The sequence below is a fragment of the Canis aureus genome, chromosome 7, assembly GCF_053574225.1.
Source record: "Canis aureus isolate CA01 chromosome 7, VMU_Caureus_v.1.0, whole genome shotgun sequence".
In the NCBI taxonomy this organism is placed as follows: Eukaryota; Metazoa; Chordata; class Mammalia; order Carnivora; family Canidae; genus Canis; species Canis aureus.
This window is the reverse complement of record NC_135617.1, coordinates 13971642-13997026: the sequence shown is the minus strand read 5'-3', so window position 1 is coordinate 13997026 and position 25385 is coordinate 13971642. Positions and strand designations below refer to the sequence as shown.

The 25385-nt window shown below is 34.9% G+C and overlaps 1 protein-coding gene across 6 annotated transcripts in view; it reads right to left on the bottom strand.

Moving 5' to 3' along the window:
- The window catches only part of ASCC3 (activating signal cointegrator 1 complex subunit 3), a 335679-nt gene that overhangs the window by 11186 nt on the left and 299108 nt on the right, over positions 1–25385 (bottom strand). For all 6 annotated transcript variants that reach the window (XM_077902962.1, XM_077902966.1, XM_077902963.1 and 3 more), the window contains one exon: positions 13374–13598. In XM_077902962.1, coding sequence (XP_077759088.1) covers positions 13374–13598 — 225 coding nt within the window. The remainder of the gene's footprint in view (positions 1–13373; positions 13599–25385) is intronic.

The following is a 25385-nucleotide window of genomic DNA, read 5'->3' as shown; positions in this document are numbered from 1 at the left end:
AGGAAGGGAGATCAAAAATCTGGGATGAAAAAAGGTTTTGCAACTACCCAAAGTGGTGAATGAAATGATGCTCTCTGCTCCATCACTCCCTAGTTGCTCCCCACCCTCCACCTCTATCACTGTCTTAGTGCAGACCTTCATTAACTCTCACCTGGAATAATCTAACCAGCCCTTTAGTCTCATTCTCATCTAATTTTTCTTCTATCCATATTTTATATGGTTACCAAAGTAAATTGTTAGAGAGAGAAGAGGGATCATATCATTCATCTGCTCAAATTTCTTCAATGGCCTTGTACTACATAGAGGACAAAGCTAGTGCTTTTCTGCCTGACAGTTTTGGTCTGTGATCTAGCTGGTTCTGGCTTTTCACCCTGGCCTCTTCCTCCCTGTACCCCTGATATAGCAATACTAAATAAATGACTGCTATTTATCCACATTTGCCCTTGCACTTTATGTTCTCTTTTTGCAAATCCTGCTCTATCTACCTGTTTTCCTGGGAAATTTTGATTCATCCTTCAAGTCTATCTCAAATGCTACTTCTTACTGTGAAGTCTCCTTGATTCTTCCAGATGGACTGTAGATATTTCTTTCTTTTCCTGTGTGTCTGCTGTTCTTGATGCATGACTCTGTTATCCTATTGTGATTCTCTGTTTACACATCTGTCCTTTTAACTATAGACTTCTTGATGGCAAGAATGAAGAAATATTCTGTTACCTCTAGCCTAGTGCACTGAAGAAATGTGTTTTGTGAAGGAATATTGGTAAAAATCCAATTACAATGATTATAACAACATTTTGCCTAAGTTATTGCACACAGTCCCTGCAGCTCAGGACAAACTGGAGGATGTGGGCTTGGATCTCAGGGTGAGCAAGCAAGCCAATTTTACTGTTCCCAGGTGCATACCTAAAGAAACTAAGGTGAAGGGATGGTCCAGGTAAATGGACTTGAGGGTCCTGATAGGTTGTACTGACATACCTCTGCATGACTGAGCCTAGGATGGATTCTCTGTGTCTTTTCTAGCAGTCTTTCTGATAGACAAAGCCTAATAGGTATCTGCTCCTCCCCCGAGTGGGGCTGACTTTGGCAGCAGCTAGAGATCATGGCTCGGTTCCCCAACTCACCTCAAAGTCCCTTATAGAGATCTAATGCTCAACAACAAAGGTGGTTTTGTACATTGAGGAGCTATAACTCTGGACATTCTTCACCAGCTTAGCATTAACATTAGGCAAATACTTAATCCCTCTTTACTTCACATCTACTTTCTAACTTGGCATGCTACTCACAGGACAAAATTAGGATGATTCTAAGTGTAGGGGAAAAAAGGATGGGCACTGACTCTGTTTGAAGCTTTCTCTTACTAAGTTGGAATGAACTCCAATTGATTGTTGATTGAGAATTCTTTGTCATTTCCAGCTGTGACATAATGGAAATATAATTTCTAGCACTGTATTTATAAAATTATGTCACACTTAAAACCTTATCATAATTAGTAGAAACTGTGGAGCTGTCATTTGTTCATAGGAGAACAGGTGATTAGTTTGGTTTTTAACATTGTAACTGAGGTGCCACTAGGAAGCCAGGTGAAGAGTCTAGGTAAGAACTCAAGAACTTCTGAGTACTTGGCTTTATGCCAAGTGAAACAAAAATAATTGGTAAAACAATAACAACTACAGGCTGTAAAAATCACCTCCACCCTTCACTCCTACAAACAACAATGAAAAAATCAGAGTTTAGAAATTGGACACTCTGGAAGAATTTTTTAGGTTCTAGGGGTCCTGGGTCCAAAGGCATGCTTTATGACTTGAATACAACTCATGGCCTGAACGTTAATTTTGAATCAATTTCAAGAATTCCCTAAGCATATCAGGCTTGGTCTTAGTATTTAAATTCAACCACATTTTCACAGTGGTGCTATTACTTCTGCGCAGGACAGATTTATCCAAACAGAGAGCTATTTTCTTGTCTTCTGCTACTGTAGAGTATACTTAAAAATGCAAGCTTGACATCTCTCTCTATAAATTATGGCAAATAAAATTTCATTCAATTATTAAAAGTCACAAACAGTGACTTATACAGTTAAAGTCAAGCTGTATAGACAGTATGCATATATGAGGAAAATATTTGTATAATGGTGCACAGATTATAAAACACTTGTAAATAGTTCACCCTGAATCCATAACAATACCAAGTATGAGGCAGGCATTGATACCATCCTCCTCTCACAAATGGAGAAACTGAAGCTTACAGGAGTTCAGTGGCTATGTAATCACACCAGTCAGAAGTGAAGTTAAGACATGATCTTGGTTTTCCAATCAATTACCTGTGTTCATTACACTATATTCTATTACCTTTGGATGACTTACATTGACCTTGGCTTGTTTCTTTTCTTTTTTTAAAGTAGGCTCCACACCCAACATGGGACTTTGAACTCACGCCCCCTGAGATTCCAAGTCACATGCTCTACTGACTGAGTCGGCCAGATGCCCCTAGCCTGTCTCATTTCAAGACAGATTTAAAGTGGTTTACATCTAACCTTTCCCTCCTTCATAACAGAAAAATAAAAATTCCAGACAAAATAATTAGGCATTTAATCAATTACTGTCTCTGTATGAATTTCATTAACACAATCTTGAAAACTTAAAAATTTTAAAGTAATTTGAATCTTTCATTTGGTTATAAGTACATCTTAATATTTGATATGCAGGCATTATATATCTTTTGGAATCCAACTGAATTCTGGATTTAAATAGTTCCAGGGTAATAGAAGAACTTTGAGTACTGTGACTGAATTAAAGTCAACCTCATTGCAAGGAAACAGAATTGCTGACCACCAAAAGCAAAACTATCATTCAATATACATCGAGGTATTAAAGACAGATAATAAGATGAAGCTCTAAGGCCCATTATTTAAAATTTTGTAAATTTATTTGAAAAGTCTGTGAACTAGTGCTCAGTGTCAACAAGACTCTGGCTGTAGAGTATACATATGGAGCAGGAGAGATAATGCACCAGCTCCTCTACCCACAGCTCCCTTAGCATTCTGACTTATAACCTCTTTTCTTCCTCCCTTTATCCTTTCCTCTCTTTAAGGAACTTTTCCTCTTTTTTTTTCTTAAATTAAGATTTTTATTTATTTATTCATGAGAAACACACACACACACACACACACACACACACACACACACACACAGAGACACAGGCAGAGGGAGAAGCAGGCTCCCTGCAGGGAGCCCGAAGTGGGACTCGATCCCGGGTCTCCAGGATCAGGCCCTGGGCTGAAGGCGGCGCTAAACCGCTGAGCTGCCCAGGAACTTTTCCTCTTTTTCCTCACATCTCCTGCTAGTCATTTTTGTGTATCTAGAGGAAGAGTAGGGACTGTAACAATCACATGAAAATAAGATCATGACAAAGGTTGAAAGGGCTAGATAATGTTGCTACTTCTGTTCAAATTAGATGACATAAAGTCAATAATACACTGACAGGGTTTCAGAGAAAGATTTATTTAGTCTGGAATGGTAGAAAAAGATTTTTGGGGATGCCTGGGTGGCTCAGCGGTTGAGCACTTGCCCCTGGCTCAGGGCATGATCTGAGTTCTCAGGATCAAGTCCCACATCAGGCTCCCTGCCTGGAGCCTGCTTCTCCCTCTGTCTACATCTCTTTCTCTCTCTGTGTCTTTCACGAATAAGTAAATAAAATCTTAAAAAAAAAAAAGAAAAAGATTTGTTAATTTATAGAAGTCAAGTTACTATTTATGAAATGTCATGAGAGTGCAAAAATACTATGGAAAGATCATCAAAAACAATGAAAGTCTGTGAAATTCAGAGCCAAGAGGAGTCTAAGGAGACATGACAACCAAATGTAATGTGGTATTTGGAATGGGATCCTAGAAAAGAAAAAGGACATTAAGTACACTAAAGAATTCTAAGTACTGACTTTAGTTCATAATAACATATCACTATTGGTTCACTAATTGTGACAAATGTACCATATTAATATAAGATGCTAATAATAGAGGAAAACTGGGTGTGGGATATATAGGCTCTCTCTGCAACTTTTCTGCACATCTAAAACTGTTCTAAAATAAAAAGTTTATTAAAAAAAACACTCTGGAAATTCATTTTAAGCAGCTTGTTAAAACATTAGTTGTGAGACATCTGCTAGAAGATGCACTATGTAGTTCAAGAGCTCCCAGAAGTTTTACAATGATGGGAAAACCTGGGGAAAAAAAAAAAAAAGCTTTCTTGACAGAAAGGCATACTCCTTTAAAGGTTCAGGTCAGTTGCAAGAAATGATACAATATTTTGTCAATAATTAAAGTGCTATAAGTACATTTATAAGAATCTTTTTCAATAGCAACAGTTGTGCACTGTAACTTTCTCCTGAACTTTCACCCCCAGAAGGTTAGCATTCAGGAAGCTCAGCTGCTGTCTAACAAACTTAATTAATCAAAAAGTCATTTCCGAGCTGTAACTATGAGTAAAAGCGCTTCAAGTGTGCTAGCAAGCCTACAAGTTAATCAAAATGCTAATGCAGTACAAATTAAAGTTGTGATTAACATTTCACAGTAGCTGCTTAAGTGAGTTGATCACACAAATGGGTTAAGCATTACTCATTTCCTATAGCCCCAACCGGGAAAAGGGTTGTTATGTGGGTATGAGGAGAGGAGCTGGGGGTAGAAGGACCCTTCATAATAGCATCACATCATCAATAAACCATCACCAAATTGTCATACAAAAGCTTACAGGTAGAGTCACCCAGGGGGAAATAGCCTTCCAAATTATATTATAGTCCTTGAAGGCAGATTGACTGTAAATCCACAAGAATAAGTAAAGGTGTTTAACACCTCAAAATCCACACATTTGTGTTAGTTTTGGAAATGTGACATGCATCAGTTCTGTGTTGCTTCTTGGTGGGTGGGGAGGGGGAAGGGTGGAAGTGGTACTTTGTTTTAAGTGTTGTTTCCCATGTTCTACTGAGGAATTAAAATGTACCTTTGATAAATGAAAAAATAACCACTAACTGGATAATGATTCATTTTTTTAGTAAGTTTTTATTTTAATTCCAGTGTGGTTAACATATGGTGCTATATTAGTTTCAGATGTACAGTACAGTGATTCACCTGGATGGTAATTCTGCACCATGGTCTGGATCTTTGCATTTGGGAGAATAATCATTCAAGATTAAGTTCATTTAGAATTACTTACTTTTAAATAGTCATCCATTAATAAAACTTCATCAGGCTTCCATGGCAAGATATGAGCTCCTGGAAGTCTTGCCAGGAAAGCAGCCTGAATTAGACTTCCTTGTCTCCATGAATTTGATAAGGTCACACTAATGTTTACAATAAACAGACTACATTTGTTGGTAGACAATACATATTTGGCAGATAATCTCAAAAACATTGGAGAATCCACACATAATAAATTTCCCTTTTCAATCCTCTCTGAATAAAGAACTAGAAGGGAAAAAGTGAAATATTTATTCATTTCATTCAACATGATATACTGACACATACTATATGCCAAGGATTATGTCCAAGTCACCTTGCCAGTGACATTAAAAATAGTTATTGATAAGGTTCCAGCCTACTTTGGATGATGCAAAATCTTCTAAATATGCTTATAACATTAATGTTCCTTGAAATATATCCATAAAACAGATATATTTAAAACTCCATAGTGTAATTTTCATCTTAGGATCCTTTAAAGACTTGAGTTGCAGCAATTAACTATTTTTTTTTAACTCTTTAGAGATTGCTAAATATGTATAATCCAATTTTGGAAGTCTAGAAATTATTTACCAATAATCCATCCATCTTTTTCTCAAAATGATCTGAAGAAGCTTTCTGAAGTCTATTATGCTATACTGTCCACTTAAAGATACTATTTTCATTTGGTCTAAGTAGAAGCATTTAAAAGTGTGAAAGGATTCTAAGAATATACAGAAGATTTTATCGACCATTTGCTATATCAAAACATTTCTTATAAGTATTGGATTAAAGATTTGACCAAGTACTTTTTTTGTTAAGCTTAGCAACACCTGGCCTATTTTGACTCTAGCAACACTTTGACTCTATTTGCTATATCAAAACATTTCTTATAAGTATTGGATTAAAGATTTGACCAAGTACTTTTTTTGTTAAGCTTAGCAACACCTGGCCTATTTTGACTCTAGCAACACTTTGACTCTATGATTCTAAAACTGGTTCACTTCATTGACACTGACATTCTTCAATACATTGACAACCCACTGAGCATGTGCTTAGTGCACCCACAGGTAAATACTCCTCAAAGGTTACATTAGTCTTCCCCCATGGCGGTTTTATCTATTGGCATCATCAAATATTTCTATGCTTTTTAATCTACTACAAATGGTAATCATTTTGTTAATGGAAATATAGACCCAGGTATAGTTATAGTATTTCTCAGTTAAAATTAAGTCAATGAAAAAATATTCATATCATTACATCACTTCTTCCCTTATCATATTCCTTCCTGTTTTCATACCTGAATACATGCATACAAACATATCTTAAGTTTATCAATTCAAATCTCTTAAAAATAGATTGAAAATGTAATGTGTTTTCAGAATAGATGTGGGTTAAGGAAAAAACAGTGATTATTTGAAATGTAATGTGCTTTAAGTTTGTCAGAAAAGGTTTACAGAGGTAAAGATGTCAAATTATTGCTGAAATTTGAGCTAAACAACAATTTCACCAATAAACTTTTAGGGATTTGTTTTTGTAAATTTAAGAAGGCTCTCTGGGTGAAGAAAAGTATATTTATCTATTCGATTCATATATTTCCTCCCCTTCATTTTTGACTAGCACCATTTATGACCATGTTAGATGATAACTAGACTATTGAGATCATTTTGCAACGTATACAAATGTCAAATGAAAGAAGCCAAGAACCTAACCTAGACAGGGTAGGCAAACTTTGAAGAATGAAAGAGAAACATATAATGTGTGTACGTGTGTTTTAATAGGAATGTATGCGTAGGTTGTTCTAGTATGCATATACTATATTACAGGGTTTTTCGTAATAACGAAATTATTCTTAATTACGAAATTACGCTGGCATTTCTCCTTCCCTCGATGGTTGTATCAGCAATCTGAACCTTCCTCCATTATTTCCAATTTTTGTAGTTTTAGGGGAGAATGTGGGGAGGTACATGGTTAACTCATTGGTATATCTAGAATAATATAAAAACCTCAAGAAAGAGCATAAGCAGTTGATATAAAAAAGGCAAACAGCATATCTACTGGACGCTGTAGGGTGATACAATAAAGTAATTACAAATATCAACTGTGTTAACAAGTTGCTCTTAGAAACTGGTTAAAATAATTATGGATTGTTGAAGGGAACTAGAGTAAATAAGAGGAGGTGATTTGTGTATATATAGAAGGGAGTGATGAATTATAAATATTATTCATGGCCCAGCGGGAATCCTTGGTTTTAAAAAAAGTAGATATTCCTGTGAAGTTCTCATTTTTAAAACAAATTCTGATTAGACCATGAGTACAATTTTTAAATTCATCCTTATAGGACAAAGGGAACCTGGTGAGATATACCTTTATTATGTATATTGTATGCTGAAAATTGTTTTTCTTTTTGTTGTGATCTTGGGAAGATTACTTAGTGTTCATCTGTAAAATGAGGATAATTGTACTACTTCATTAGACTATGATAATGAATGCAGTGTACAGCAAGTAGAACAGAGCCTGGTACAAAGAAAAGTTCTCAAAAAATGTTCAGCACTATCATTGTTAATGATGGTCTGCCTTAGGGGCCCATCATCATATAGTGATTTTTTTGGTGTGGCATGCAGGGATAGTGCACAATTCCCCAAATAATTCTGGTCGAATTTGGTATTTATATATGTTAATTCCAATTTAAATTTGGAAGCAAAGCTCTTCAGATATCTTTCTAACTAACCTACAGTCACATATCTGTGTGTGTGTGCGTGTGTGTATCTTCTTTCATGAGATCGCAGAATCATCTTATAGTCTTTAAAGGCACTGATGCTAAAAGTCCTTTAAAATAAATATCAAAATGCACACAGATATTTTGATCTGTTAAATTCAGGCTGCAGCAGCATTAGCTGACAGGTCAATCCATCATCTACCGCATCTGCAAGAAACTTTCCCAAATAACCTAGTAACCTGACAGCACAATCACACTTTGAAGCACACAGTCCTCTGGTTCTCCGCTCATTGAGTCAGCTCCTCCAGCCCGGGCTTCCCTTTTTCTATGAAACACCTGAAGGCATTCAATCACTGGGAAGTTTTGCTATAAATACCAAACAGGAGGTAGTGGGAGTGACTAAGATATAAACTGGTAGCCTTTTGCTATTTGGCTCACTATTGTATTTAGATAGTTTTCATTTAAATGTGGATGATTTTAAAGATTCTACTTTTAAGTAAAAATGAGATGACTTTAACGTAAAGACTTAATGGCACTTCTTAGAAAAGATCAGAGATAACAGATCAGGATTTAAAGTCCTGGTATTCCACTGGTTTCAGTATGGACTGCCTTGACAAATCACATTTAACAAAGTTATTTAACTTCTCTAAACATCAATTTCTTCCTCTCTTGATTAAAACAAAACAAAGCAAAACAAACAAACAAACAAACAAACAAACAAAAACACAAAACAGCAGAGAGGTAATCAAAAGACATCAACCAGACATCAGCAGTTCTGGCTTTGCTGTCAAATTTGGAAAATTTAGGCAAGTCAGTTTAATTTTTGAAACTTCTTATTTGTAATCTTCTCACAAAGGCTAAAAAACATAAAATTTTCCTTTAGTACATCCAATACAGAAAGGATGTCATTTCACTTATGATATTTTACAAGTATATATTACAGTCAACATGATCAAGAAGAGGGTTTCAAAGGTGAAATGGCAAGAATAATCAACTCTATAATCACTCAATCTACAAATGAAAACATTTTAAGCAGATTTTAAAAACAGATATGCACAATAATTTTTACTTTTATTTTTGTTCAGTGGGATGGAAATGGAAATACTAGTAAGAGTAACATATTAAAAGGAATCATTACAAAAACATCTCAAACCAAACCAAGAAAAGAAAGACACAAATGACTTTGATATAGAATTTCAAATGAGTATGAGAAGGGAGGGCAGGCTGTGTATATTCTGATCTCCAACAGGGAAACAGGACTACACAACTATATTTTTCTTTTGTGAAAGATTCCTTTGGATATGGGTAGTCAAGACTAGAGAGTTTTCATAATCTAAATGATGATTCATATAAAAGGTATGTTTCTATAAAATAAAGAGCATAAAAAAGCTTTAGAGTAAATGACTATGATAAAACAAGGAAATAAAAGAACTACTAAGAATAAGAATACTAAACTAGACCTATTTCCTTGAGTTCTCAAATCATTGTTTAATTTATAAACATTAACTAACGCCCTATTCTTGTAAGGTGTTATTTTTTTTCAGACACGAGGGGTTAAGTGACTTGCCTTGTACCTTATACTAAAATAAGAGCTGACCTGAATTTATGGTAAGAGCTGGTGGCTCAGAGTCCCACAGAGAGGCCACAAGGTCATGCTGATATTCCATGAGGGCAACAGTATAATTTTCAATCAGCCAGCAGGGCTGCAGCTTGGAAAACTGCTTGAACCAATACTTTTTAAGGCCAATAACAGTCACATTATCAAATGAGAAGAACAGGGTACAATGATAAAACTGTCAATAAGCCACAGAAAATTTTACCAACTCCTGATTTTCTTCCCCAAATTTCCATTGGCAACCCTAATACTCTTTTCTCTTCCTGGCATGTTTACTTTTAACACAATCTTATAAATTGCAGAAATGAGAGGATTTAGGATACCAAGCTTGTTGCCATCTTTTTATAACTTTTTTTTTTTTTTTTTTTTTTTACTAAGGTGGCTTCTGAAAAGCCAACTCAATATTTAAGATGATCATAACTAATAATTTATAATAAAATTCTACCACAATGTCTGACTATAGTGGAGTCATTAAATAAACTATGACCTTCACATGAAGAAATATAGTGCAGCCATTAGAAATTATGTTGAGAAAAACATTAGTGTTAAAGAATATTTAGTGTTATAAATTTAAAAAGTTTATAAAATAACATGATGAAAATCTACAAAAGAAAAAACTGAGAGAGCAAGTATGTATATGTATAAATGTACAAAGAAAAAGAGCTTTTGAGTTTCCAGGGGCAAAAAGGAACAAAACACAACTATAGTACTCTAGCTAGTAAATTTGGTTTTGGTAGGAAAAAGGGTTAGTAATTCTAAAATGACACCAGGAGTATGCTACGATTAAGAAAATAGTAAATATGTTTTGATTAATGAGAGGTTTCTTATAGGTGGAGAAAGGAGCTATAAATTTAAAAATAAGAGAAAAAAATTTAAAGACCTTCTACAAATCAATATCCCCAAAACAAATAATCCAATAAAAATGTGCAGAAGACATGAAGATACATTTTTTCAAAGAAAACATAGAGATGGCCAACAAACACATGAAAAGATGCTCATCATCACTTATCCTCAAGGAAATTCAAATCAAAACTACAATGCAGTATCCCCTTACACCTTTCAGAATGGCTAAGGTCAATAACAAGAGAAACAACAGGTGTTGGTGAGGTTGTGGAGAAAAAGTAACCTTCTTGCAGTGTGGTGGGAAGGCAAACTGGTGGAGCCACTGTGGAAAACAGTATGGAGGTTCATCAAAATGTTAAAAATAGGGATCCCTGGGTGGCACAGTGGATTAGCGCCTGCCTTTGGCCCAGGGTGTGATCCTGGAGTCCCAGGATTGAGTCCCACATCAGGCTCCCTGCATGGAGCCTCCTTCTCTTCTCCCTTTGCCTGTGTCTCTGCCTCTCTCTCTGTGTCTCTCATGAATAAATAAATAAAATCTTAAAAAAAAATGTTGAAAATAGAACTCTATGATCCAGCAATCACACTACTGAGTATTTGCCCAAGGAATACAAAAACACTAATTCATAGGGATACATGTACCCCTATGTTTACAGCAGCATTATCTACAATGGCCCAGAGTGTTCATGGATAGATGAATGAATAAAGAAGATGTGGCATATGTGTGTATATGTCTTCCTAGAGGGGTAAAGCATGTGCTGGTTACAAAAGGATGTCAAAAAATGCATGTGTTTATTATAGCCTTAGGTTTAATAATTCCTGAAAGTTTGTACTTATTCTATTTTATGAAATATCCCTATTCTTTTAAATAACATAAAGTATTTTTCTGATAATAAAAATGTTAAAAGCTAATTTTAAAAACATTTAAGCATTTCAGAAAAGCATAAAGAAGAAATTAAAAATCACCCACAATCCTGTTACAGAGATGGCTACTGTTCACATTTTGATGGACACTATTTTGCATCTTCTTTCTAAGCATATTTGCACATATATAGATGTTCTACATACATAGAGAATCCATACATAGAATTCAAGAATGAAATTGTAATATTTTACAGCATTCTATAACTGGAAAGATACTTAGGTTATCTACAAGTCTTTAATTTTGTAAATACAGTATCTCCATGTACCTCCCTATACACAGACTCTATCTTAAAACACCCTAAGCTTTTGGAAAATTAAAAAAAAATTTACTACAGAAACGTCCAAAAAAGATAAAATATAGAAAATCAAATCTCTTCTAATCTCAAGCCCTTAGGAGTGCTTCTCTCCCAATCATCTCTCAGCAAATGGCAGCTCCATCCTTCCATCTGCTCAGGAAAAAAGCCCTGGAACCCTCCCTCTTTGGCTCCTCACTTTCCCTAAAAACCCCTTTCCAGTTCATCAGCAGATTCTAAGTCAGAAAACAAAACAAAACAAAACAGGGAACCAACCAATTCTCACCAGTTTCACACTTACCAAACTGGTCTAGCTGCCATGATTCCATGCCTAACTCTAAAGCATTCAAGATATGAAAAGTTCATTGGTAGGGTTTCAGATACTACACTGCAACTAACCTTCAAGAAATACTGCATGTCAAGTTTTCATGTAGTGTCAGAAAAGAATATCTACAATAACCTGAAAAGGTTATAAAAATACTTCTTCACTTTTCAAAAACTACATATCTTTGTGAGGCTGGTTTTTCTTCATACACTTCATATATTTTTTTCATAAAACATTATATTGTAACAGACTGATTGCAAAAGGAGATATATGTATCTAACTGACTTCTATTAAGCTAGACATTAAAGATATTTGTAAAAATGTAAAGTAATTCCATACTTTTCACTAATTTTCTTTATTGTCCTGGAAAATATTTACTTTTCCTGAAAAATCATGTTATTTTTATTAACATATAATGGGTTTGTTATTGTTATTTTTAAGTAACATAATAAATATTTCAGGATTTTTCAGTTTTAATAAATATGGTAAATATTCATAGATATAACCAACATAACCATTAGTGACCACGGCTCTAGCAGCTTGCCTCTCAAAGTAAAATCTAAAATCCTTAATGGTTTACAAACTCCCTACCTTGACCTGACTCCATTTTCTCTGAGAAAATAATCTCCATATTCCCTGTTTCTTGACTTCATTTCTAGTGCCTCTTTCCACCTTCTTTAAATGATCTCCGTTATTTTTCTTGGGCTATACCAAGTAAGTTTGTGCATGAGAGACCTGGCACTAGCTTTTCATAGTTTTTGGAGTATGCTCCCTCAGATAATCTTATGGCTTACTCTCTTCTTTCAATTCTTTCTTTAATGTTACCATAAGCAAGATAGTCCCTGAATACACTTAAAGTAGTGCAAAACAACACTTTCCATCTTTCTCTATTATTTCCTCGATTATACTTTTACCTTTTATAAAAAGAGCAGCTTTCACCCCTTGACTTATATTGTCTTTTCCATCTCAAGTGAAAGCCCATAACAGTAGGCAATCTTTTGCTTGTTCACTGCAATATGCTCAGTACCTAGAAAAGTACCTGGCATTTACTTTTACTTTCCTTTTTTATCCAATGGATAACTAAAATCATCATCTTTTTTTTTTTTTTAAGATTTTATTTATTTATTCATGACAGACACAGATAGAGAGAGAGGTAGAGACACAGGCAGAGGGAGAAGCAGGCTCCATGCAGGGACCCCGACGTGGGACTCGATCCCAGGTCCCCAGGATCACATCCCAGGCCGGAGGCGGCACTAAACCGCTGGGCCACAGGGGCTGCTCTGAAATCATCATCTTATTGAATTTATATTTACCTTTTCCTTTGAAAATTCTTGGTTTGATTCATCAGATTTTTCTCAACAACACTATGATAAAATATTTTAAATGTAAGGAAAAACAGGAGGGAAGAAGCAGAAATGATGGGAGAAAATATAGGTATTACACTTTCATACCTGACATACTCTGAGCGCTTGGTCCAAGACTGTTTTGGTATCAGTGTCATAATCTGGGCAGGGCAGCATGGTTCTGCTGAGATGCGCCTGTAGTAGGAGATGTGCTTTGGTGTGAGGGCTATCAAATGAATGAGGATTTGATTCAAGGGGAAGACATTTTGCCAGTTCACTATTCATATGATCTTCATTGTGTCTTACTGGCAAATCTGTGTATTCTTCTGCATCCTGAAAAAAAAAAAAAGACATATATATATGTATATATATATACACACACACACACACACACACAGACACACACACAGATATATATACATATAGAAAATAATAGAAAATAATGTACTGGATCAAAAGTACAGTAATTAATGTACTTCCTAGCTTAACTACTGATATTTAAAACATGGTTTAGGAAAACCATAAGGTAACCAATCATGCCTCTTAGAACTTTGCAATACTATTATTGCTCTTTTTATTTATATAATCAACAAAAATAACAGGGGACTTGCTGGGCATCACACACTATGCTTGACACTGGGTTACAGCACTGAACCAGAAACTGAGTTCCTCAAGGACAGACAAGTTCTACAAAATATAATGAATGTTAATGTATGGTAAGTACAGAGTGCTGAAGGGACATTCAGTTTGGGGACCTACTTATTTTAGAGAGTCAGGGAAAGTTTCTTGGGAGCAATGACATTTAAGTTAAGATCTTTAGAATAAGTGAAAGGAATATGGCAGGCCTGGGGCAGTAGGATTGAGGATAAGATTGGTGAGGTAAGAAAGGATGAAGAGAAGCATCATTAACTTAAAATTTATTGTATTAGATTAGATTAAAGTAAAATGATTTGAAATTGAGAGTTTCCAGTTCCACATGTACAAAGCTTGGAAGTCACCATTCTGTTCTTATGATAAGTAAAAAGCTGAACAAATTGAAAGATCAACAGCTCTTTTTGGACACATAAAAGAGGAGAGGACATGGGGCAAATTGCTCCCCTAAGACTGGAGACATAGGCAAATATAGGGAGTCATATCTAACAGAAGCAGATACTCATGAGCAGAAACCACCAAGGGAACCATTAAGGAAATCTGAGCTGTAATTGTTGAATTATTGGAGGATCAGTGTAAATAACTCAGACTTTAAAACTCCAGGAAGACCCAACCTTAGGGGGAGTCCAAAAATATTTGAAGTTTACATCCAGGAGCTTGACCAGATTCCCATGGGAAGTATCAGAGCGAAAACGGCCGGGGCTTCCAGTAGGGGAGTTCCAGCAGGGGGTTTCCAGTTTGAAATATGCCAGAGAATTCTGTTCTTAATAAGGCCTACACTCAGGAAAAACTAGTTAACCAGAGTCTAACCTGCTAGGGTACTATTAGAGCTTAACTGACCTGGAATAAGGGAAATACCCAATTTTGGCTATTTTAGTCATCCTGTCCCATCTAAGGGGAAAGAAAAAAACCTGAGAAACACTTGTGAAGTTCATGGTCCCAAGGCCTGGCTCACTAAAAGATCGAGACCTAATCACAGAACTATAGCATATTTCCCCCAACCTCATCAGCACATTACTAAAGACCTATTTATAGCATTATTATTATTTTTTTACAAAGTACATTATGTCTGGTTATCAAGAAAAAAATACAAGGTATATCAAAAAACAAAACAAACAATGCCCCCCCATCACCCCCCCCAAAAAAAACCCCAAAACAAAAAGACCTACGCAATTTCAACAGACAAAGCTAGTACCAGAATGGCAAAGATATTAGAATTATCAGGCATGGCAGAGATTTTAGAATTACCAGACTGGGAATTTAAAACGACTATAATTAGTTGCTACTCAACTAATATATGCTAACGGCTCTAATGGATAAAGTAGGCAGCATATAAGAACAGATGGATGGGGCACTTGATGGCTTAGTTGGTTAAACATCTGATCCCGGCTCAGGTCATGATCTCAGGGTCTTGGGATCAAGCCGAGTCAGGCTCCACATTCAGTGGGGAGTCTGCTTGTCCTTCTGCCCCTCCCCCCATTCATGCACTTTCCTTCTCAAATAAATCAAAATCTTAAAAAAAAAAAATAATAGATAGGCAATGTAAAATGAGATAAAAATGCTAAGAAAGAACCAAAAAGAAATGCTAAAAACAAAAATTACTATAATGGACATGGAGAATGCCTTTGATGGATTTATTAGTAGACAGGACATACCTAAGAAAAGAACTGAGCTAGAGGACATCAATAGAATCTTCAAGAACTAAAAAGCAGAGAGAACAAAGACTGAGAGAACCAGAATAGAATATTCAAGGACTATGAACAACTACCAAAGATGTAACATACACATGATGGGAATACCAGAACAAGAAGAAAGACAGAAAGAAACAGAAGAAATATTTGAAACAATAATGACTGAGAATTTCTCCATATTAATGTCAGACACCAAACCACAGATCCAGAGAATACCAAGCAGAATAAATCCAAAAAATCTACACCTAGGCATATCACCTTCAAACTCTGATTATAAATAAAGAAAAAATCCTGAAAGAAGCCAGGGGAAAAATACATCTTATAGAGCAACAAAGATAAGAACTACATCTGACTTCTCAAAAACCAAGCAAGTAAGAAGAGAATGGAATGATATATTTAAAGTGTTGAGAGAAAAAACTCAGCAACCTAGAATTCTGTACCTTATAAAGTTACTTTTCAAAAGTGAAAGAGAAATGAAGACTTTCTCAGATAAAAAATTGAGTTAATTTGTTGTCAGTAGACATGCCTTCCATGATACATTATAAGTTCTTTAGAGAGAAGGAAAATAATATAGGTTAGAAACTTGTATCTAAATAAAGAAAAGAGGGATCCCTGGGTGGCGCAGCGGTTTAGCGCCTGCCTTTGGCCCAGGGCGTGATCCTGGAGACCTGGGATCGAATCCCATGTCGGGCTCCCGGTGCATGGAGCCTGCTTCTCCCTCTGCCTGTGTCTCTGCCTCTCTCTCTCTCTGTGTGACTATCATAAATAAATAAAAATTAAAAAAAATTAAAAAAAAATAAATAAAGAAAGAAAAGAGAGTGATGCCTGGGTGGCTCAGTTGGTTAAGCATCTGCTTTCAGCTCAGGTCATGATCTAAGGTCCTAGGATTGAGCCCCACTGACTGCCTCTGCCTACTGCTCCCCCTGCTTATGCTGTCAAATAAATAAATAAAATCTTTAAAAAAATAAAGGAGAATATGAAAGAGGGAATAAGTGGAGATAAAGTGAAGCTTTTATTTATTTATTTTAAATTTCCTTCTTTTTTTTTTTTAATTTATTCAGAGGCAGAGAGAGAGAGAGAGAGAGAGAGGCAGGCAGAGAGAAGCAGAGGGAGAAGCAGGCTCCATGCAGGGAGCCCGATGTGGGACTCAATCCCAGGTCTCCAGGATCACACCCCAGGCTGCAGGCGGCGCTAAACCGCTGTGCCACCGGGACTGCCCTAAAGTAAAGCTTTTATTTTTCTTATTGTTAATTGACCTGATAACACTTTATTCAAGATAATAATAGCAACAATGTATTTGATTATGTTTATGTATATATGTTTATGTATATATCTTACATCTATATGCTTATGTGTGTATATATGTATATTTATATATATATTTATATTTAAAGTGAAGTGAATGACAACAACGATACAAGAAATGAGATTGAGGAATTAGTACTATTGTGTTATTATAAAGTATTCACACTACCTGTGAAGTAGTATGTTAACTGAAAATGGAAATGGAGTGGTAGTACATGTATATTGTAAACTGGGGCAATCACTAAAAGAAGCAAAAAAATAAGGTTTAACTGACATGCTAAGAAAGGAGAAAGTGAAATCAAATTATTGCTCAATTAAAACCACAAAAGGCAGAAAAAGAGTGGAAAACAAAAAGAATAACAAAGAACAAGGGCTACAAATAGAAAATAGTAGCAAGTAGGGTAGATGAATCCAATTATATCAGTGAACACTTTGAATTGTCAGTGATCTAGATGATTAAGAGAGACTGTCAGAGTGGATAAAAAACACAATCCAACTATATGTTGTCTACAAGAAATCTCTTTAAGTATAAAGACACATATAGATTAAAAGTAAGTGGATGAAGAAAAATACCATGCTAACACTAATCAAAATAAAAGCAAGAGTAGTTATATTAATTTCAGAGCAGACTTCAAAGCAAGGAAAGTTATCAGTGAAAAAGAAGGGAATTACATAAGGACAAAGGGGTCAATTCACCTGGAAGACCTAACAATTTTTAGTGTGTATGTGCCTAACAACAGAGTGTCCAAGTATGTGAGTGCAGTGAGTGACTGAAGGATTTTTAAATATTTGAATATCAATATAATTAATACAATTCATTTTATTAATAAACTTAAAAAGAAAACACAATCAACTCACTTAATGCAAAAAAAAAAAAAAAAGACAAAATCTAACTATCCCTAATGAAAGCTCTCAGCAAATAAAAAAGAAGGGTACCTTAATCTCTGAGAAACCTACAACTAATATCATATTTAACAGTAACTGATTGAGTGCTTTCTCCCTAAGATCAGGAATAAGAAAGGAATATCTGCTCTTTGTATTTCTGTAATAAATGGCACCAGAATTTTCAGTCAGTTCAATCCAATAACAAATAAAAGAAACCCAGATTGAAACGGAAGAAGTAAAACCGCCTTCATTTGTAGATGGTATGATCAAGATAGAAAACCCAATGGAATCTATAAAATAGAGTGAGTTTAGCAATGTTGCAGAAGACTAATGTACAAATATTAATTGTATAATTGCATTTCTGTATATCAGCAACCAATAATCAGAAATGAAAAAATACACAGCATAAAATATATGAAGTACTTAGAGGTGAATCTGAAGAAAAAGCATGAAACACCTGTATACTGCAAAGTGTACTATGAAACACTGCTAAGAAAAATCAGAAGGCATAACTAACTGGAGAGATATACTTTAATTCTCCTAGAACTGATTTATAGGTTTAATATAATCTCAATCAAAACCACAGTAGACTTTTTTGGTAGAAACTGACAAATTGATTCTAAAACTCTTAAGGAAATGCAAAAAACCTAGCATAGCTGAAAGAATTCTGAAAAGGAGCAAAGTTGAAGGGACGCCTGGGTGGCTCAGCGGCTGAGCGTCTGCCTTTGGCCCAGGGCGTGATCTCAGGGTCTGGGATCGAGTTCTACATCAGGCTCCTTGGAAGGGGCCTGCTTCTCCTTCTACCTATGTCTCTCTCTCTCTGTCTCTCATGAATAAATAAAATCTTTAAAAGAAAAAAAGGTGAAGAGTTAATAATACCTGATTTCAAGACTTTTTTATTTTTTTAAAGATTTTATTTATTTATTCATGAGAGACAGAGAGAGACAGAGAGGCCTAGACAGAGGCAGACAGAGAAGCAGGCTCCATACAGGGAGCCGGATATGGGACTTGGTCCCGGGATCACAGGATCACATCCTGAGCCGAAGGCAGATGGCTCAACTGCTGAGCCACTCAGGCATCCCTGATTTCAAGACTTTAATTGTGAAGCTTAATCTAATCAAAAGTGTTCTATTGGAACAGAGTCCAGAAAGAAACACATAACTACAAAGGCAACCAATTTTTGACAAAGTGTGAAAGGCAAAGTAGCAGAGAAAGAATAGTCTTTTCAAGAATAATTGCATCTACATGCAAACAAAACAAAACAAAACAAAACAAAACAAAAAAACCAAACCCACAAACAAACCCAAATAAAGCAAAATGAAACAGTTCAAACTCTACTTTGTACTATATATAAAAAACTCACTCAAAATGTGTAATAGACCTAAATATAAAATCTAAAACTATAAAACTTCCAGAAGAAAAACAGAAAGACATTTCTGCTACTTAGAGTTAGGAAAAGATTTCTTTGGCAGGATAACTTAAAGCATGATCTATAAAAAAAATTGATAAATTGAGCTTCATCAAATTAAAGAATATCTGTTCTTAGACATTAAGAGAATTAAAATATAGGCTATAGACTGAAAACATTTGCAAAGCACCTATCTAATACAGGACTTCTAAACACAATGTATAAACTTTCAAAACTCAAAGTGGAAATACAAACATCCCAGTGAAAACAAGGCAAAGATTTCAACAGATACTTTATGTAAAGATGTGAAATATTAATTACTAGGAAAACAAAAATTAGAATAGCCAAAATTTAAGTGACTAACATACCAAGCACTGGCAAGAATGGAGAAAAATTGGAACTTTTCTTACACAGCTTGCAGGACTTTAAAATGTTACAATTGCTTAGGAAAACAGTTTCACATTTTCTTAAAATTTAAACATAGAACTACCATGTGATCCAGCTATTCCATTCCTAGTGATTTACCTAAGAGAAAAGACAGCATATATCCACACAAAGATCATACACAGTAGTTGATAATAGCTTTATGTATAGAGGGGAAAAAAAAGGGAAAAACCTAAATGCTCACCAACAGATGAAGGGATAAACCAATTATAACTATACAATGGATCCATACAACGGGATTTTACCAAGCAATAAAAAGAACAATCTATTGATACTTATGATAATATGGATGAATCTCCAATAATTATGATGAAAGAAGCCAGACCAAAACACAGTACATACTCAAGGATTTGCAAACTCAACTACAGAGGCAGAAAACAGACTGGTGGTTGTCTAGGGAAGGGGTCAGGGTGGGAGGGGAGGGATTTAAAGCTAACAGAGGGGTATGAGATAACTTTTGATTTGTATTTGATAGGCATAGAATTCCTGCCTAAGAAATAAAACTGTGTGATGAACCCCTGACAATTATATTATTTGGAATTCAATAATATGAAACAGAGTATTCTACTACCCATGTAGGTTTTCATCTTTTCTTGTTTGACTTACAATTTCAGAAACCTATGCCTTCACTAAAAAGATAGTTATATCCTTATGACAAAAATTCAGACGATATTAATAGTCAAATTCTTATTTCATAAACTAAATGGAATAAATTCTTTTAAACAAATATTTGTTGACTATCTGCCTTATGAGAAAAACATATAATATTTAACCAATCACAAAAATAAATGCAAATTTGATAAGGTGACAAGAACTATGAAGAAGAAACACACGGAAGCATGAGAGTTTTTAGCTAAGAAATCTGACAGAGTTAGGAAGGTCATAAAAGCTTCCAGAAGGAAAAGGCAGATAAGCTAAGATAGAGATAATCAGCAGATATTAACTAGATGAAGAGAGAAGTGAAAAGTGTTCTAGGAACAGTATATACAAAGGTCCTATAGTGGAAAGGAAAATCATGAGTCCAAGAGACTAAAAAAATGTTTAAAAATAACTTCAACTGATTCAATATATTACATTGAAAAAATATTTTAAATGAATATCTGAAATATTGTTTAACTGAAAACTAGGTAAATATTTTATTTTTTTATTTTATTTTTTTCTAGATAAATATTTTAAAATGTTTCATCTTATTTTGCTATGTATTCGTCAAAAATCACAGCTAACCCACACTATTTTAAACACTATCTTCATCTTTTGGATTGCTTCATTTAAGAAGTGTATGCTGACATATTAGCAATTACTAATTTTTTTGCCCCTATGTGTCATGTTGGTTTTCCTTTCACATATCATTTCAGCTCTTTCCTGCCTGTTCTCTCTGAAGTCATCTGCTAAAGAAGGACCAGTTATACATGACAGTTATATTATTTTTGATTTCAGGTGATTTCAGGACTAAAGCAACATCACGTGATGGCTGATTCATCTTCATATAATATCTGGGCTCCATCCAAATCCCAATGAATGACTATCCACCTATTCCAGGCTTGCCAAGTAGTTAAGAAAAAATGAATAGCATATAAGAAAGAAGATGGCTCAGAAATCTAAAACATGACCTTTTACATTTAAGGAACTTAAAATAATGTTGGGGGAAAATTTATATACATAATTATTTTGAGTGTAAAATAAAATACTATTATTCAGAGAAGAGCACTGGAGTGAGCTGGGTGTATTGGAAAATTTCCCAAAAGAGATAGTGTTTGTTCTAGGCTTAGAACAATTTGTAGGAGAGGACAGAGGGAGAGGGATTCCTTGCATTCCATGCAGAAAAAATAATATGATAAGGAGGGGTCTGAGGTTTAAGCCTCAGGGATGAAGAGAATGATTACGCTATTAATAGCAGAGAAGTTGGGAACACTCAGTGGGTAGGAGCTTTCAGTCTAGCATGCAAAATACACTTAAAGAAAGGGGAAAAAAAGGCAATAATTCAGATAGCTGGGTAAAGGTGGAAGGAGAAGAAATCAACTTTAAACCTGTTTCATGGTCTAACATTTTATTCATATTTAGATTTCTTTCTACCTTTCTACTATTCATTAAATACAACTTCTGATCTTTTAGCAGAAGAAAATCAAATAGTTATTTTAATAATGCAAACTGAATTGGCTTTCTAGGTTTTGAATATGTAGGAAACAGGATTAGGCTTACAAATTATTTTCATAGTTCAATTAAAGAAAAATTATACAGAAAGTAAGAATTCGGCTAAAAGCACTAATAGTATTATCTAAGTCATCTACTCTCCTCAGTACAATCTTGTTCAAATTTGATTATATACTCCCTCTCTCACTGCCCTGCTATGCACAAACAGAAGGGAGGGAGAGAGAGATGGAGGGAGAGACAGAGAAAGAGAGAGACAGAGACAAATTAACAACATAAACTGGGCATTTCTCAACCTTAGTTCCCAAACACCTCTGTTAAGTGTGAACATCTTTCTGTATTCTGTGATTCTAGCATCCAAAGATGCACGTGATAGACATCTTCATAAAGCACGACTTCTAATGAAAACCAACTCCTTCATTTGGTGCTAGATTAAAGAAACAATGATCTGTTCCAATGCTAAAGGAAAAATTAGTGTTGGTGAACTCACAGAGAAGCAGTGTAACTGAACAGAACTGATGACTTATAATCATGCTCATTGTACTTTTGTTTTTTTTCAGGTAAATTTGATCATCAGTGCTTTTTGTTGTATTTGCTTACTTTAGAATCTAAACTCTATGTAAGATGTGATTCCACTGTTCTCAAACCATGCCAATTCTCCTTGAATTACCCGATTTATTGCTTTAATCCCCTGCTTCAGTAGGATTGTGAATTTGCTAACTGCCAGCAGTATCAGTATCACATGAGTCTGCTAACAGCTGAGTACATTTTAGGTTGGAAAAAATGTTGCGCAGAAGAGAGATCTTCTAATAAGGGAACCATCAGATCTTTACTGCAGTATTACCCAAAAACAGTGACCTTACTAAAAAATTTAATGCAAGGGTGACTTTTCTCAATGCATGAAGCAATCTTTCTAAACTCAGGAGTCTTTAATTTCTTGGCAAAAATCTATAAATTTTAATTTTTATTAAAGTAAATAATGTATTACTACAACAGACATGGTCTTGGTATGCTGAGTCATTTGTTTACCTAATTTTTATTCAGCACGCATTAAGTACTTAGATATACAATGGTGAATAAAACCAGAGGCATGATCGCCTACCTTCACAAAGCTTTATAGTCCAGTGGAGGAGCTAAACCTTAATCAGAATTGACCACAAATAATGTAAAATGACAACTGGAAGTATAAGGGAGGGGAAGTATAAGGGAAGGGAGGTTCAAAAAACAGTGGGTCAGGTAAGGTAACTTTGAGGAGTTTAAGACTTGACTGAAATAATGTAAAAAAATGTTTTTTTTGATAAAGAATGTTAGGAGTGATACGCTAAGGTTCAAATTTGCATTGCGAAAGAGATATTGACTTATTAGAGGAAAACACAGAAATCTAGAATGCCTACATAGAATTTATTATTTAATATATGCTTTTGATAAGTAATGTAGTTTTCATAATTAAATTTGAGATGTGCAATGTTTTTGAGATCTTCAAAGGAGTTGGTATTTAATTTATAAATATTCATAAAATATCAAAACAATAATAGTTTCTGTAGTTAAGAATTCTCCATAACTGAGGTCTCATCAAAAGTAGTTACTTCCTTTGAGGATCCTCTCCTTTTCTGCTTCCAGTGTTTGAATTAAAGGGGAACCCAAAGAATGTAGTAAGTAATTAATCCCCTCAGAAATGTTGTAGATCATGAGGGTAGTATGAGATGGTGTAGGGTGGTAGACAGAACACTGGATTTAGGAAGTGTTACAACAGGTGGATTTTCAGCTCTGCCATTTGTAAGCTATGTGACCTTCTCAAAGTAACCAAACCTCCCTAAATTTTCAATTTCTTACCTTAAGTTGGGATTTGGTGGGAAGATTTGGTGGGATAGTGTTTATGAAACACTCAAAAATTGTAAGACTTGGTATAAATGTTAGGAATTATTATAATAATGATCCCCACTTCTGATACCATAAAGGATGTTAGCTGGAGTTTAATATTCAATTATTTGAGTTTTGTTCTACAGTTTTCAGTTGTAAAACTTTGTTGCCAATTATGTAAATATACTTCACTAACTAAATTAACATTTAATTAATTGGCTTTAAAAATATTAGGATTCTTAAATATGATTCAAGGAAACACAATTATTTTGTTTTTTTACTGACACTTTACCAGTAGTGGCACATTCATTTCATACAAGTAATCATACAATTTTTATGTAATTGTGTTACCAAAAACACAATTGAAAGACAATGTTCTCATGCTACAAGAGACAGGTAAAATATTCAGGAATCATATCCTCTTGAACCATAGATTTGATATTGCAGACTTTAATCTCCAATTTCCAATTAGGTTTCTTTTAAAACCATTTTAATGAAATGTTCACAAAAGCACATCAGTGTGTGATAAGGTAATATGTTCTCTTCAGTGTGCCTTAGTGAGCTAACTCAAAAATACGGTGGAAAAGGAATGAATGATTTACATTACACACCTAGCGCAACTTTCCCAAAGAAGTATTACAGTTATGTTACTCTGAAACACTTCCATATTTTCTAATTAAAACTCAAGTGCTATGAATCCCAAGAATAAAATGGAAAATACTGATTTTAGATTTATTAGAATAGATAAAGAATATTCTTGGTATTTAATTGTGTGTGCGTGTGTGTGTGTGCGCGTGCTTTGATTATGGGCTCGAGAAACAATCTGAAATGAAGACTGAAGACAACTGCTAGTTAATCCTCACTTGCTCTGCCAGACTCTCCTGCAAAAACCAGGATCATTTATTCCTGGAATTCCAGTTCACAATTTTTCTAAGCTCTTTAGAATGCGTCATGTTTGATTCACCACTTAGCTCTTATCTCCTTCAAGTATTTTATTCTGGTTGTTTCAGAATACTTACAAAGGAGGTTTCTTACTCAGTTTAGATTGATTAAAAAAACAGCAATCCTAGGATCAGCAGAGAGAGCTAGTAAAATAATCAAAATCCCTGCTTAAAAACAAACAAGCAAACAAAAACCCTTTTCTAGCCACTTTTTTCCTCAGTAGGACACTCTATTTACCTCCAAATTACTCCTCTAATTTTAAACAACTTGTCTAGTTAATTTCCTGTGTGTGATCACTGACTATAAGTGAGGTTCATTTTCTTATCTACATCATGTAGGTAATTAAAGGAAATTGAAAGTGGGCAGTGAAGCTTTTATGCAACTGGGATTGAAGCTGAATGGAGGGCAGTGAGGTCAGTGGAGTCCATTATATTTTTATGTGAGAGGCTGGTCTGTCTGCCCTGTCCTTGTTTATTTAGTGGAGGCTGGACAGGCTACTAACTGCAAATCTGTGTCTCTGATTTGCCCAGCTGTCCTTGAATAAAGACATCTTCCCCTGCAAATGTTAAATGACAGTGATTGACAACCTATGATGAACTCTGCTTGCAACCCCCTGCTACTGTTTTTAGATTGCAAAAGAAAAAACAGACTAAAGAAACATCTTTCATAATCACATCAAATGGGCCCTGCTGTTCACTCAATAGATTTTATTTTGTTTCCCTTTTCACTACAAATCTCATTTTGTTCTACAAATGCCATAAACTCAGCCTCTTCACATAAAGTAAA